Here is a 16,320-nt window from a genome sequence, read left to right on the forward strand (position 1 = left end):
AGAGTTAAGACAACTCACTTTTGGTTAGGCTGAAAGTGGCCTAAAAAAAAATCCAATTCTGATTGGTTCTCGCTCATGGAGGCCGAAACGAGTGCACCAAGATGGCGTACCTCGAATGTGAACAAAAGTAATGAAAAATATAACTAAATTGTGGTTATCAAGAGTGAATTGTTATTTTAATCGCACCAAAATGAAAATATATTAAGAAATTATCCACTAATCAATCTAATTTTAAGGTTTTGATCAGTTTTTGTTGATGTTGTTGTTTTTGGATGACAGACATCGGAGGATTCCTTATCCTTATCCCTCAATATCGTTCGTTTGAGTGCACTCGTTTCGGCCTCCATGGCCAGCCAAGGCCGGCTGCCAGTCAGCTGATAATCGAGTTGTCTTAACTCTGGGTTATAAAGGGACTCTAAGTACGACGGGTTGTCGCGAAGTTGAGTTACGTAAAGCGTGAAGCAGTGGCTGCGCCTGCTACTTCTCAATGTTCATTGGCTGACAAGAGTCCATACATCTCCAGAATGCCCACAGAAAAGGTCGGGAGGTTATCCTCTTTACGTCTCTTCTGTCATAGTCTGTGGTACAGTTTGTTTTTGGTCGGTTCGTGTTCTATTCTATCTCTATCTTTTTTTCCATCTTGCACGGGGAATTCGCCAAAATATTTTGATGATTTTAGGCTTAAGTGATATATTTTACATTTCTCTTACGTTTTCTTTTATATCTTAGTGTAAACTGTGGTCAGTGGTTACCCTCTATTACTTTACAATGTTGTTGATTGTTTCCCTTAAGCCGAAGTGACAAGAAGGCTAACCAAGGTAGATTTCTTTTATTTACTTCATTTATTTTACTTCCATCTAGTTAGATCTATTGATATCCACATAATTTACGCATCATTGGAAAATATTCAGATCTTTTGGAATTGCAATCTTGCAACCACATAGTTCCACTCATGGATAATCTCCCTTGATGTTCTACCGCTGGGCACTTATAGTCTGTCCCAGATACGAAGAGCCCTGGAAAATCAGAATAATTTGCACTATGTAGAAGCAAGGTATTGTTCGTTCTATTGTGCCCGACTAATCACCGAGCAAACCCCGCACCGTACAGAGGGTTGGTTATGAGCTCCGCGGCGCGTCGGCGTCTTACGCTGGGAATCCGCTCCTGGACCTCGGGGAAAACCACCGCGGAAAGATGCGAAGGGAGTATGCGTTGCCTCGAGGTGACTTGTGGCCCTCTGTGCGACGCATGTGAGAGGCGACGAGATGACAGGTGACGAGGGTCGAGGCACCCCAACCCGCCAAATAGTGCTAATTACTCTGATTTTCCAGGGCTCTTTGTATCTGGGACAGACTATAATGATTTGTTATCTTTCATTCAGGCAGAATCCATTCAAAATGAGTTTCCACTCATGTTGAGTGGAGCGAAGATCTATGGCATTGCTATGGCCCAACAAATAGCATATAATAAAATATTAGAACCAAGATGAATTTTCTGTCTCGTTCTGATATTGTGTGTAGGTACCAAAATCCAATTCAGACTGTCAAATTTTTCATCCAACTAAAGTGGATGTAAAGTTGTATGGGAAGTTGAATGTAATGAAATTTGATTCAATTACTGTCGTCATCTAATTTTGTCTGTTACCACTTAGGTATCGTCATCAACTCCGGGTTTGCAAAGACGCAATTTTGGCTAATGGCGGTTGGAATATTTTGTTCCAACTTTCCGTTCAGCTTTCCATTTGATTTTTGTGTTCTTGTGTCAGTATTATTTAGAGAGTCCCACTTCAGAATATTAAGTACACTAATCAATAATTTAAAGTTTCCTACAATTTTAATCATAACCTTTTTACTCTGAGCTATTGATGTATTGAAATCAACTCACAGGTGCATTTTTTTTATTTATTTTTAGATGCCAGGTTGGATTAATAACTGGTGCTGACATTGATGAGCAAAACGCCATCAGAAATTAGGACCAGAAATGACTAATGGTGGTTGAACCTCTATCAATTGGTCACTATGTTCACTTTTTCTCTTGTTTGGGAGCTCCCTCTTGTTTTACTCTTAGTTCTACAACTTGTGATCGCTCAAACATGTGAGTATTGCTACTTTTCCACCATCTTAAACTCTCATCACTTGCTCTAAGCCAAGGCTTTAAATAGGCCTTGATAGCTATCTAAAATTTACCAAAGTTTTCGTATTCAATCAGGTTTTCCATGAATAATTAAAATAAGTTGCTCTTTGAGCCATGGCCGGATTAACGTAATGGCCACTCCTATGCTGTCAAAACTTTGTTGCACCCATTGTCAGGAGGGGGTCATGCTGTTCGTAAGCATATCTAACACATTTTTTGTGCAGAATTTAAGCCTCTCATTACCTATTTCTTGAGCCGATTACTTAGTCATCACCTTGCACCTACTTCCTCTGGATTGAATCGTCTCTTTGCCTCTCCGTCCTTCTGGCAGCAGGATGTTTGCTGCGGCGCCCAATTTTGTTTTTCTCTTCAAACATTTATTTTTGCCCTAGGCTGCAGCTGTGATGGCTTGTGTATAAATCCGGCTATGCCGTGAACCTTTATATTAGTTTTTACCTCCTAAAAATCAAACCTGAAGGAAGTAAATTAATAATAGAATTACCTGAGTATGATTCCTAAGTCTTGGAGAGAAAGATGGCGATATTACTATACACTTTAGAACTTAAATTTTAATAAAATCTTACTTCTTAATAAAATTTATTGGAGGAACGTTAACGCAATACACTACCCTTTTCACTCCTCAGCCTTTGCACCACCATTTACTCCATTAACAGGAGCATGTAATGTATCAATTTTCAATGTACTGTGTTGGCAAAAGTCTCAGCAATCAGCCTCAGGCAACAGGATGCCTTTGGTTTCAAAGCTGATATCGTCACCTTCTGGCCAAAGTTTTACAAGCGCCATACGACATATCATAATGTTCGCCGCCATTTTATTTTTTTACAGTGAAATTGTCAGTTGAATCTGTTTGAAAATTTCACTGAATTTTATCTTCAGCACAAAAAAAAATTCAGTGAAATTTTTGGACAGCTTCAGTGAACAATTTTTCTGTAAAAAAATAAAATGGCGGTGGAAATTTTTAAACATTGCATGGCGCTTGTGATACTTTGGCCAGAAGGTGACAAAATATAGAACAATGCACCTTTAACAGTTGCAGCAGTTCATTCTACCCAACAATTTTTTCATGCATAGCATAACAACCTCTTTAAATTAAATAGTTAGCAAGCATCTAATCCTATATAATAATGATTAAGCCTAGATGCCTGTGAATACTTTGTCACTTAAAATTAATCATATCTATGTTAATATACCATAGATGTACATTGTGGCTAAAAGCTGAAATTAAATCAATATTTTCTCTTGTGATTTTCATCTGAACAATTTTGCAGTAGATAGTGGGCAAGGTGATTTGAACCAGCCCGAAGGAATTTGTGCCACGTATGCAGGCAAAATTTGTAAAAACTACTTGGATCCAAATGTCTATGTATGGTTCAGCAACGCAGGCAAGAGCGAAGGTGGTCAAGTGAATGAGGACATTGTGACCGGTTTGTGGGATGAGTTGATCGTTCATTTGCCTGTTAATTGTCAGCATGCGGCCAAGGTAATTTTGTAGCATTTGAAAATTTAACTCAAGCCAAGAAAATAATTGGTGATTAAAAAATCCACCTTAATATTTTTTGTATGGGAAAAAATACAAATTCAATAATGGATCACTAGACAAGGTACGAATTTAAGCATTCCGATACATGTTTCTCAACCAAAATTTAACGTAGAACACGATTCGCGCAATGAAAATTACTGAAACAAATTCAAAACGAAGATATTAACGTTTTTATTTAACATTGGTTACGAGGAATTTGAACTGCCTGCTCACAAGAAACTCAAAGCTCTACGTTAGTCAAATCGCGCACGACAACGGTCTCAGCAAGTTTCTTAATCGAGCAATATTCATTTCCCACCATGTGTTGATCGAACTATAGGCAATTTGCTGTAGCTGAGCCAAAGTGTCAAGGTTGAGGTTGCCAGATGTTTACATCGCGCAGAGACTGTCATGATAACGTTTAGCGCGCGATGTGAATCACGTAGAGCATTGAGTTTTCATGAGCGGGTGGTTTGAATTCACGCATCAAGAATCATTAAATATCGTTGTGAGGAGTTGATTTCGATAATTTTCATTGTGCGCATCGTGCTCTACATGAAATTTTGGTTACGGAACATATATCAGAGTGCTGAAATTCGTACCTTGTCTAGTGGTCCATTAACTCACTTTTTAAAACTTAATTTTCGGTCATCCACTTAAAATAAAATAATAAAAAAAAGAACTCAAAGTATACTACCTAATAACATTGAGCTGCTTGGTTCTATTTTAGACTGAAATATATAGTCTTTTTTTTTTTTTGTCCCATTTGTCAGATCTTGGATTTGAAAAGTCAAGATTTTGACCGGTGGGATGATCTAATGGTGGGATAATGACTTAATTAAGTGTGCAAATAGTTATTTCCATTAATTCTAGGCACAAAAAAAGCTAAACATGATACAATTGCTTCAAGGAAAAATAACATTTGCTTTTGTAATGGCGTCCAAAATATGTTTGAACAAAACTGCTTGCGATCACGAACTTTGCTGTGGATAGGTTTATGTATCATGGATGGAAAATCACAGCAGCAGGGTTTAAGTGAACTTCTGTCACGTTGTCTCGTACATCATTGATATCACATTTGACTTGTGGTCTTAACCTGTTCTGTGTCATCATCATAACGTCAGATATATGATATTGCGTTGAGTAAGGAATATATCAGAAGAAATTTTAGGGAAACTTGCCTTGCTTGCCGGAAACTGCAGGCCTCTGCTCTCCATTTAAGTTGAAAAACCTCTATTAAAATAATGCCATTCTTTGTATTTTTCACTGTAAGAATTTTTATCTTACAACTTTTTTTATACTTTATCATTTCGTCAGAAATGAAGAAGAAAAGATATTTTTTCTACTTTGAAAGGTACGTATAACAAAGCCCTTTTCTCATGCCCTCATTCCTGAGTTGGAGCCTATCCCTGAAATATGCAACACATTAAAGAAAAAAAGAAAAATGAAAAAAAAAATTGACTTAAAAATGTGGTTTTTTCTCCCCCAGAAATTACTCTGTTTGTATGCTTTTCCTGTGTGTCAACAAACTGGACCCAGAAGGAGCTTGCCGCTATGTTATGAAGACTGCATTGCTGTGAGAGACCAGTTCTGCTACAATGACTGGGCTTTAATCGAGGAAAACAAGAGAAAAAATATTTTCCTTAGGAGTCGGAAACACTTTCGCCTTCCGGTTTGTGAAAATCTACCCCGTTTCCAAAGTGGAACTGCAGTCTGTTCTCATGCAAAATTGACAGAAATGAAGACCAGTGAAATTACCTGTAAGTGCATTTCCTAAATTTTCAATGAATCGTTGAAAATCTTTATTTATTTTACTTTTTATTTTTTTGGATGGGAAGTTGGATCAGGCCATTTGGGGACGCATTCTTCAAGAAAGGAAATCTAAATGGGATTCTTTGGGACCAAAGGATTTCCAAGGACAACAAAAAGAGGATTTAATACTTGGTTGTCAAGCCTATAATCACCTATGGCAGTGAAGTGTGGCAGTTGAAGAAGCGGACCCAAGAAATGCTCAAGGCAACAGAGATGGATTTCTGGCGAAGATCGACTGGAATCTTGAGGAGGGAACGTATCAGGAATGAAAGTGTACATGAGAGATAATGGGCGTTGAAGGGACAATTGTGCACAATATCATGACCAAGCGATTGGTATGATATGGGCATGTGCAGAGAATGGCTGATACCAGGTTGCCGAAGAAGGTGTTGGAGTGGGTCCCTCCAGGTAGGCGACGGAGAGGGCGTCCAGCCAAACAGTGGGTAGAGGACACCTATGAAGAGATGGAGAGATGCCAGCTTCCGGAGGATCTCTACCATGACAGATTCATGTGGCGGATAGGCGTCGCAGAGTGCCCTAGCGCGCCGTAAAAGCGGCTTATACATACTTACATTTTTCCAGTTCAATCTAGTCATTTTTGAATCCACAAATAATAATAATTGGTCATATTTAACAAGAATCTGCCAAACGACATACTGCCTAATTTCCCGTCATACTTTTTTATTTTTTTGACGGAAATGAAAACAACGCAATGCCTTAAAGCTTTTTGTGAATTTTCTAAAACTAATACAAAATACTGTTAAAAAACTTTGAGTAGGAATGTTGACTTTTCTATTTATCAGGTAAAGCATAAGGAGAAATAACGTCTGGCTTGGTTACTACTAAATTTACCAAATTTATGTTCTAATTTCTTATAATTATTTTTACAGATGATTGTGTGCAAGGAAGGGGTCGGTTCTATCAGGGATATGTTAATAAAACAAAAGATGGCTTACCGTGTCAGCATTGGGACTCACAAGAGCCCCATGAGCACATTAGACCTCCAAATGTCTTCCCAGAAGTGCAAAATTCTGAAAATTATTGCCGCAATGCTGGCGGCGAGGAGTCATCCCCTTGGTGCTACACAATGAACTCCACGATGCGTTGGCAGCATTGTGATATTCCAGCATGTGGTAATAATTTAGTTTGTTTTCTAATGAAAGTAAATGAGCATTTTTAGGTTATATAACAAGTCATTGTGGTAAGAATTAATGCACAAATTCAAGTCAAATAGAAAAATCACATTAAAACTTCAACTGAACTTATAAAATCAGGTCTAAACAGAGGCGCAGAGTTGCAGGTATAAACGCAAACAAAAGCAAGCAAAGAATTCACAAACAAATGACAGTTTCCTGGCCTGTGATCCTTTTTTATAGCATATGAACCAGTCGTGGATGAGAAGGAGAGAGTGAGAACCCAAGTGAAGGTACTCATAATCTCCCGTCCCACTTTTTTTTGCCCACAGAATCTTACCTCTATGTTTCAAAGGACCAAGAAGTTCCAGCAATAGTTAACTTCTCAAATAGCTTATAATAATACCTAAGACGAATTGGTTGCTCAGGGCCCATCAACGAAAATGAAAGTTGTATGCAGAATCATCTGGGTCATGCAAAGAGTAAAGGACTACATTTGTGCACAAACCAGCTCAATTGGTTGTCTCTTTCATATTTGCATTGAATAATATCATGATATTTTTTTCCTTTACATGATCATCAGACTTCTTTGACATTTTAGGAAATTAATATTGGTTTCTTTGCGTGTATTTTTGTTCAGAAAAAAAGACAGTCCCAACAGAGGCTCCAAATTTGTTTGAAGAGCTCCACAGCAAAATTTCTGGGACGCTAGTAATCCTCATGGCATCAGCAGTACTGGTTTTTCTCACATTTCTTTGTCTGTGCTGTTGCTTTTTCATTCAGAGGTTCTCATATCAACCTGCTCCAACACAAGTGAGTACCTTCTTCAAAACATACTGATTAACGTTAGATTTCACCATCCTAACTTTAATAGTGTAAAGCCTGTGTCCCACTATCAAAGCTAACCATCAAAATATCAAGGTCAGGAGCAGGGCCCCTGAGCACAAATATATATGCTCAAATCGCTGCTCAGGTCCAGTACTCGAGCAGATAAATAAAAACGCTCAGCGTTAACGCCTCAAATTGATTCGAATCGAATAGTGCTCAACTTAGTGCACGCTTTGCGAGAGAGCTGAAGGCTGTGGCAGGTATAGTGTTGAAGACGAGAGGAGCGTAATTCACTTGCCGCTGGAATTACGCTCAATGAGCATTATTTCAGCCCGGCGAATTATGCTCAACGACCACCGCTCATAAACTGAGATTTACTTGACCAAAATTGTAACACCTCAAAATTCCCCAACCCCCGTCTAACAAGGGGTTGCTACAGTCATAGGCGAAGGCACAGCTTAGGCGAAGCAACAGCACACGTGTACACCGCAGCCGCGGTAAAAGGTGCAGCATGCAGGTAGAAAGAGCGGCACTGCCAACTTGTGCTTAATTGATCATTTTCAGCGAGGGCAGTGAGCATAATTCAGCGGGCTCAAATCACCCTCAGATTTGAGCTCAAATCGTCGGCCTTTAGGTACCTGCCCGCGCCCGTGACTTGAGCGTTATTCCCAGCGGTAACTGCTCTTGCTCAAATCCCAATTCTTCTTCTTGGCTCTATATGCTTCTCGCTCTTGGGACGGCTCGACAGCACCGCTTACTTATTGCTCTACTCAACAGCGAATTAGTGAGCATTGATTTTGAGCAGTGCTCACAAATTATGCTCAGGGGCCCTGGTCAGGAGTTGTGATTGACTTATTCGATGACTTGGACCAATTGACCTTGACATTTTGATGGAGTATTTTGATAGTGTGACACAGGATTAATCCTTATGAAGGATCCTTAGAACAATACCGCCAATCTGCAAACCAACGATTTTGCAAAACGAAGAAAAAACTTCGCCATTCTTGTAATTTTGAGGTTGGATTTGCCATTTTCCCCCACAAATGACAGCGTCACTACAGTGTTCCTTCGCCTAATTGGGAGAAACTAATAACATCAGCCTGCGTATTTTATACTTAAGGACAGGGCAAAGTTGCTAACTCATTTGGGCCGAAATTTTCAATTAGGCGGTGATTTGATGATAACCGTGTCAATGATGCTTTTGTGATAATTTCATCGTTAATATTTTGACATAATTGTTTATGTCTCAAGTCAGGGAACATAATGCATTTATTCTTAAAAACTCAACCCTTGTTTAACTTCTAATTGTCAGAATGCTATGATTTTTTTCAGGATGTTAACATCGATTTGGAAAAATTACCTAACAATGCCTCATATCACAAAACAGGCATTAGTCTAAACCCAAAGCTAGAAAAACTTGAATTTCCTCGAAATGACATCATTTACATTCGTGACCTTGGCCAAGGAGCTTTTGGTCGTGTTTTTCAAGTAAGTATATCTCTGAGATTCATCTGTTTTTGAAGACTCGATAATTTTAATTTCTTCAGTCAACTTCTCCGTCTCATCTTTTTTGAGTCTTGAAGAATTTATTTATTTTAAAAGCTCTGAATTTGTAATGAATATCTCTTAATGCCGATGCCAACTCTTCGTATTTAAAAATTTTGAGATAGGATTCTGAGGGAGGACCCCTCAATCTTTTCCAGCCATTAATTATGCTCCGTTGAAGGCCTCTTCTTATCAGGAGATGTTTAATCAAAGTTTTAGCTTGAAGCCTATGCTACCCATTAGCAGTCCTGTTAAAAGTTACATGAATTCAGTCGCCATCTATTGAATTCAGTCAACTGCTGTAACCAATCTTAAAACTACCCTGAAACTAAGACCAGCATTATTGAAATTTGCAATTGCACAGACTTAAAAACGGATCATTCCTAGCTCTTGAAGCCTCTTCATTTTTGAATGGCTGAGAAGTTTTACTGAAGTAATTTGAGACAACATGTGATGAACTTTTTACAGCACATTCCTTAATATGAAAGAACTTGTCAACTTGAAGCAATTTTTATTCAGAATCTACTCAAACCTTTGTTATTCCTCTCACCATGTATTTCTCTACTTGGCAGCACTTAAAATCCTAAAAATTCATCGATAAGAATGCTATCTCTTGTGACATTCCATGTTGCTGGCTTTTACACCTTTTCGATTTCATGGTTCTCCCAAAGAACCCATGGCTGTAGCATTTAGCCTCTTTTTACTGAGTGAGCAGTAAGATTTGAAACAAAAATGATAGAATCAAACTTCGTTCACTCAACTGAATAAATTGAAATGTTTCAGGCAAAAGCACCAGGACTGCTAAAAGGAGAAGAGTTCACAATGGTGGCAGTGAAGATGCTGAAAGATGAGGCATCGGAAGACCTGCAGGTTGACTTTGAACGTGAGGCATGCCTGCTTGCTGAATTCGACCATCCAAATATCGTGAAACTCCTGGGAGTCTGTGCTGTAGGGAAACCAATGTGCCTTCTATTCGAGTACATGGGACGAGGAGATCTCAATGAGTTCTTACGGTCCTGCTCACCAATCAACTATATTGTTCCGACCAACAACATTCGCCTCTCGGTACTCGATATGGTCCGAATCGCTCAGCAAATTGCAGCAGGTAGGTCTTTCATCTCTGACCTCCCTATGCCCTACTGAAACCTAAAAACATGAGTGGAGTTTAGTTTTACTCAATTCATAATGAAGCTCCTGTGTTTCTGTATCACGGAGAGGCAGTGGCAATTCTTAAAAGTTGACAACACTGTATTTCCTCTATTTAAATCCATTAAAGATACCGATTTTAGGATCGATTGTTTTACCTACATATAAATGGAGGCAAAACAGTGTTGCCAAGGCTCTAGAATGGGGTAGTTGCATGGAATTTTTTCAATTCAATTTCTAAAAGTTGGAGGTCTACTGAGTATTGGGGTATTTTAAAAAAAAAAATTTCCGGTTATCGGAACTTTAAGAAAAAGCTCCTCAAAATCAAAAGCCATTTGAAACAGGTCTTTCCCCGCTCTTTCAAACTAGGACTTTGTGATGTCACATGGTATACACCCAGGTTCGCCCCATGTCAAATACATGTAAATACGGGTTTTTTTAAAAATTCGTGAAAAAATTTCTTTGTGTTGATGAAAATTTCAGGATTGAATTAATAATTTTAAAACAATTTTGGAAGTTTTCCATCATGATTTCTTGGTGAAAAAGGGAGTTGAAATAGAGCTTTTCATGTATCCTCTGCCAACTCTGCTGAGAGGGAGCTCTTACGTATGAACTGACACATTTTACTTCAGTGCCAATTTTTCTTTTCCTCCATTTATTCTTACAGCTCATGAAATAGGAGTATGAAAGGAATTTTGACTCTTTTTTTAGGACTTAAAAGGCTGCAGTATTTTCCTAAAGTCTGGAGCAAGAACAAAGAAAAGCAGACCATAAAAAATTAAAGACTGATAAAAATGGAAGTACAACTTGGTATTTTTATCTTACAGCCTCAAGTTTCTTCAATTTATGAATGGAAAAGCATGACTTATTACAAAGGGAATACATATATTGTTGTATTCACTCATCATCATCTCTTTACTCTTGATTTCCTAGCTATTTATCCTCGTTTCTATTTATTTGAAATTCAAATCTTACATTTTCCAAATTTCAACTACTTAAATATTTTTTTGCCTGAAAAAAGAAGGAAAAGAAAAACCGTTGATTCTAAAGTAGCCTTATACGCCCCTATCCCCCTTTTCTTGTTCAAATTGCAAAAAAGGAACGTAATTAGCCCAAGAGGATTGAAATGGTTCTAATGTATGAATATGCATGGAACTTCTTCTTTTTCCAGTTTTTAGACCATTTGAAGCTTTTCCGAATGATTAGAAAATATGTTGATACAAGTTCTGAGCAGTATGTTTGAAAAATACGACAGGAAAAGTTCTTCTGTATTACACATATGAACTACGATTATCAATTTGTTTTTTTGTGAAGGTATGGTGTACCTATCTGATCGGAAGTTTGTGCATCGTGACCTGGCTACACGGAATTGCCTAATCAGTGACTCCATGGTTGTGAAAATTGCTGACTTTGGGCTGTCACAGAAGATCTACTTGCAGGACTATTACAAGGGAGATGAGCAGGATGCGATCCCTGTGCGCTGGATGCCTCTGGAGAGTATCCTTTATAATAAGTACACGATTGAGTCAGATATATGGGCCTTTGGAGTTTGCCTGTGGGAAATCTTCTCCTTTGCCCTCCAGCCCTACTATGGCATGACGCACGAAGAGGTCAGTTTACATCTTATTCTTTCTTCTTAATAGCCTTCAAGATTTCAGCTGGCAACCATGAGACTCTCTTGGCTAAAACCATGTTTTCCGGGACAGGGAACTAGCAGAAAAAACTGGGATACATCAGAGAATGAAAAATTTTACGGCATCTGTTTCAGAAACCTCTTCCTCTACTGCTTACAGACCATTTCGTTTTCAAAAATTGCCGACATTTTGAGTACCTACTGTTATTCAGGTTTCTGTTATCGCATCTGTAAGGTTGCCGGTGGTCTACTTCTTCTCTAAATAATTTACCTACAGTGTAGGTAAGTGGAAAAAAAAGAAGAAGAAATTTCACAGTTTGATTCTGATAAAAGATGGATTGTCAGTCATAAATTATATCCTTTCTAAATGTTCTCTTAGGTAATTTATATTTCCACTTTTTTCTCTCTTTTTTTTCCATAAATAGATACAGTTGAACATTCAAAAAGATCAGATTTGAGATTAAAACATGGCTCCAAGAAACAAGAATGATATGGTTTATGAATTATGCCTAGATCAACCTAATCGGTTCTGTTCCAAAATAGAATTCCATTTTAGTATATTATTCTGTCATGCAATTGTATTAGAACAGTAATGAAAACTCCTTGCTTGATTCAATGAAATTTCATCTTTGATCTCTTTCAGGTGGTCAAATACATCAAAGACGGACGTGTCCTTAACTGCCCTGATCACACGCCGCAACCTGTTTATGACCTAATGGTCATGTGTTGGAATCGCAAGCCATTTGAGCGCCCTAGCTTTCGCAGTATCTCTCAAACGCTGGAGATCATTGAAGCTGATCTTGAAAGATTATCACATAACCGCATTGATATATTTCCTCGCAAAATTCAGTAACATTTTCAATATTTTAATTTGATTTTGACTAAGGCTATGCAAATAGTGAGTTCAACGTAAATAGCTGGGACTACTTTATTACCTGGTATGTATACAAATAATTTTAAACAGTGCAAATGTTCTCAAATAATCTGAATGTCCACAATGAATATGAACTTTTGCTAATCACAGATACAATGGCTTTCTAGGGAATTTTCTTTTCTTCTCTTTGCCAATAACAACATCGTGTTGGAGGTGGCACGTATCTTATCTGAATTCTTGCCAGTGAAAATTTTTTTTTGAAGCTGGTTCCATAGGTAGTTTTCAACCGCTCATTGGCAAAATTCTAATTTTTGGCTTGGTTATCCACAGCAAAGGCTAGTTTGATAATTAGTGCTGTAGAATATTTGCATAGCCGTATTTTCAACTAAAGATTTTTTTTCCCTCTCTCTTATACTGTCGTGTCAAGAGAAAAAGCCGAATGGGCCTTCAGGCGTTGCCATATTTCCTTTAACAAAACCAGAATTTTTTGAAAAACTCAACAATTGAACAACTAAAAATTTTGAAGAAACGTACGCATAACTTTCCCCAAAAAGTGATGTTTAATCGGAATATTTCTCGAAACTACGAGGGTAATTCCAAAAGTCTTGCGCGTTTTGCTCTCATTTCAAAACTACTAAAGATAGGAAAAATCCGATTAAATGCGCACATGAGGCATACTTTCAGCTTCAATTTAAGCCCAAGTTTTTAAAAATCGGAAGAACAGGACGCTCAGAAGGTCATTTCTCCCGCGCCTTCTTCGATGCGTTTCCTGTCACCTCCAAGCGCACAGTACCCGTGATAAGTGAAATGTGCGGACGATTACGGCCAATCTGATCCGTTCGCATTGAAATCCTTCTCAATATTTTTCACCAGGTTGTTACCCTGTTTAGCATGCTGTTTTGTAGGCCTTCGATGATGAGTGCAATCAGTGTTCTTTCGACATTTGTGCAAGCTTATTGTGTAAAGTGTGTTCTAAAGCTATGGCACTTTCAAAGCCAGAGAACTGTGAAGTCCGGTCAGTAATTCAATTTTTGACTTTGGAAGGTGTTAGGCCGTGTAACATGATTTGCATACTTCAAGCAGTTTACAGGGAAAATGTGATGGACGATGGAAATGTCCGGAGGTTGAGCCAATCGTTTTGCAGAGAAAAATAGAAGTGCTCGATGAACCTGGAGATGGCAGGCCAAGTGTGACAGAGTGCAACGAGTCGACGCTTTTACCCGCTAAGATCGCCAAATGACACTTAAAAAGATCTGAACCATACCTCTCTAGGAATTCCCCAGCTAATTGCTTGAAATGGACAAGAATTTCTTATGTTATTAGCTGTTTTCAGTGCTTCGGCCCAAAAATTCTTTGGAAGATTAGACTGAAATAAAAGACCACGTACTATCTTTAGCAGACCGCGGCTAAGTCGCTCTGCTCTTCCATTCTGCTGTGGTGTCCTTGGGACAGAGAAATTATGCAAAATCCCTTTTTCTGCAAGATACTCTTCAAATGCAGCACTTTTTTTTTATTCTCCCCCGTTATCTGATTGTAAACATTTGACACGCCTTTCATGCAGTGCTTCCACCCGATTTACATACTTTTTTAATCCGTTGCATACTTCACTCTTATTTTTCAAAATACTAACCTCAGAAAATCTAGAAGCGTCATCTAGGAAAGAAATTTAAAAACAAGCCTTACTCAAACTTTCTGGAGTTATTTTACCATGTACGTCAGAGTGAATCTTATCAAGGACATTTTCAGCAGTGTTACTACTGTTGCTGAACTTCTTACGGCACATTTTGCCCTCAATACAGACATCACACTTTAACTTAGATTTTATGTCACAAAATATCCGCTAAGTTTATACATGACCAAACCTTTGATGCCACAGAACATCAGACCTAAAGGCGCACTCTTGTGCAGCTAAACTATCAAGTTTAACATTATCATAGACAGAACACAGTAAACTTTTACCTGCATTGAGGTAATTTTCACATTGGACTTGATAAGGTTTCTGAGACTGTGAGCAGTAAAGATCAGATTGTCTCCTCTGAAAACGTTGACAATATTGTTTTGGAAAACATATGTGAGCCCACGTTTGTCAAGCTGTTTTACTGATAACAAATTACAATCTAAATTAGGCACATATGAAACATTGTGTAATTTAAAATTTTTGTTGCCATATGGTGCCAACTTCAAAACAATGCTACCTTTACCCTCTACTGACACTTCTTTCTCATCTGCAACAATCACCTTCCCTTTTATGCTTTCGTCAAAATCAGTCATTATAGCCCTGAAGGGGGTCACGTGGTGTGTAGCACCAGAATCAATAACCCACATACCTTTGATTCCCTTTCTCGCCTTACTTCTCCCTGCAGCCAGAGCAATGAGTTCTTCGGCTGAACTATCATTATTCGTACTAGAATTTTGTAATATGACGACTTTCGCTGTCTCACCTGATCGCTGTGAAGATGCACCATGGGATGAACCACCAGAATCAGAATCTTTGTTAGGCCACGAAGTTGCAGTTGCTTTAGAGGATGCACTTGCTTGACCACCAGAATCCTTCTTGAAACTAGGACAGTTTCTAGAGATATGTCCAGAGACATTACTCCCAAAACGGATGACGTTCTTCCTGTCGGAATCTTGCTTCCTCTTGGGTTTGTTTTTCCATGCCAAACGCAATGCCTTCTCCTCATCCTTATCGTCAACTTCTTTTTGCAATTTAGCTTGTTTTTCGGCTAGATAGAGTTTGCTTTTTACGTCTTTGATTGTTATCTCGTCTTCTGATTTACATGAGATTGACAGCATGTACACTTCATAATGCTTCAGGAGTCCTGCCATAATGAAGCCGATTTGGGCTTGCTCGCCATACTTCACGCTTGCATTCTTCAATTTGAGAGTAAGATTTTGGATCTTAGTCAGGTACTCTAACATTGAAATGTCGTCAGTCTTGGTGGTGTTTGCTAGCTCCCGAATCAAAACAGCGATATGCACCCATGAGCAATCACAGTTCTTCCTCTGAAGTTTCAGCCAAACTTCCCTTGCTGTCGTCAAGTTTAGAATTTCAGGAATAAATCTATCCTCTATATTCTCAGTGATAAAATTCAGTGCTTCCAAATTTTTGTTCACCTGATCATTCGTCCAGTTCTCCTCGGACCCGTCAATGCCGGGCTCCGCAGCTTCCCAGTGTTTACGTTTTCGTAAGATTAACTGTACTTGATGGCTCCAGATCGCATAGTTTTCACTATCGAGTGGAGTTATTCTTCGTCTAAGAACTTCACTGCACTCTGTCGTCGTCATTTTCACGAAACTTGCGCGAATATTTCACCTTTAAACCGTGCTTTTAAACATCAAAAAACGTCGTCGTCACATTTAGGCACCGTCTGCACCATCATGCCATGCGCTCCGTCCGAAGTCACAAAAACTTCATTTCGTCTCCATCCGCACGAGTTTGATGAACACTTCACGTGCTAGGCCAATAACCTTTTGTTTCTTGGGCTGGAAAGTTCACTATAAGACGAGAGCTAAATTAATTACATTTATTAAGTGCAACTAAATAGTAACTTCATTTATGTTTCTCTGATATTTCTTTTCTTTTCCGCCATGTCCGAACTGTAATTCGCTGTGTTTCTTTTTTCCACTTAACAAATGTATTTCATTCACTTTTCGTCTCCTAAATGAACTTTCC

The 16,320-nt window shown here is 38.5% G+C and overlaps 1 protein-coding gene across 2 annotated transcripts; it reads left to right on the forward strand.

The window, feature by feature from the left end:
• The first annotated feature begins 586 nt into the window (after positions 1-586).
• Nrk (Neurospecific receptor kinase) lies at positions 587-14,513 on the forward strand. Of its 2 annotated transcripts, none has more exons than XM_019058442.2 (10): positions 587-818; positions 1,912-2,094; positions 3,426-3,634; positions 5,163-5,433; positions 6,376-6,618; positions 7,259-7,431; positions 8,779-8,934; positions 9,775-10,096; positions 11,452-11,747; positions 12,414-14,509. In XM_019058442.2, exons 2-10 carry the CDS (start codon positions 2,019-2,021, stop codon positions 12,621-12,623), a joined length of 1,956 nt encoding a protein of 651 aa, XP_018913987.2. In that variant the 5' UTR covers positions 587-818; positions 1,912-2,018; the 3' UTR covers positions 12,624-14,509. The 2 variants fall into 2 exon arrangements, with proteins under 2 accessions (XP_018913987.2, XP_018913986.2); XM_019058441.2 differs by having other exon boundaries at positions 589-818; positions 3,423-3,634; positions 12,414-14,513.
• Positions 14,514-16,320: the final 1,807 nt, after the last annotated feature.

Source organism: Bemisia tabaci, chromosome 1 (assembly GCF_918797505.1).
Source record: "Bemisia tabaci chromosome 1, PGI_BMITA_v3".
Classification (NCBI taxonomy): Eukaryota; Metazoa; Arthropoda; class Insecta; order Hemiptera; family Aleyrodidae; genus Bemisia; species Bemisia tabaci.

What these genes read in the sequence shown, in the direction of transcription:
- Nrk (XM_019058441.2), top strand. Translation starts at nt 2,019, where the DNA reads ATGTTCACTTTTTCTCTTGTTTGGGAGCTCCCTCTTGTTTTACTCTTA. An exon ending in ACTTGTGATCGCTCAAACAT is followed by an intron (nt 2,095 to 3,422) that starts GTGAGTATTGCT and finishes ACAATTTTGCAG; the next exon opens with TAGATAGTGGGCAAGGTGAT. An exon ending in CGCTCAGCAAATTGCAGCAG is followed by an intron (nt 10,097 to 11,451) that starts GTAGGTCTTTCA and finishes TTTTTTGTGAAG; the next exon opens with GTATGGTGTACCTATCTGAT.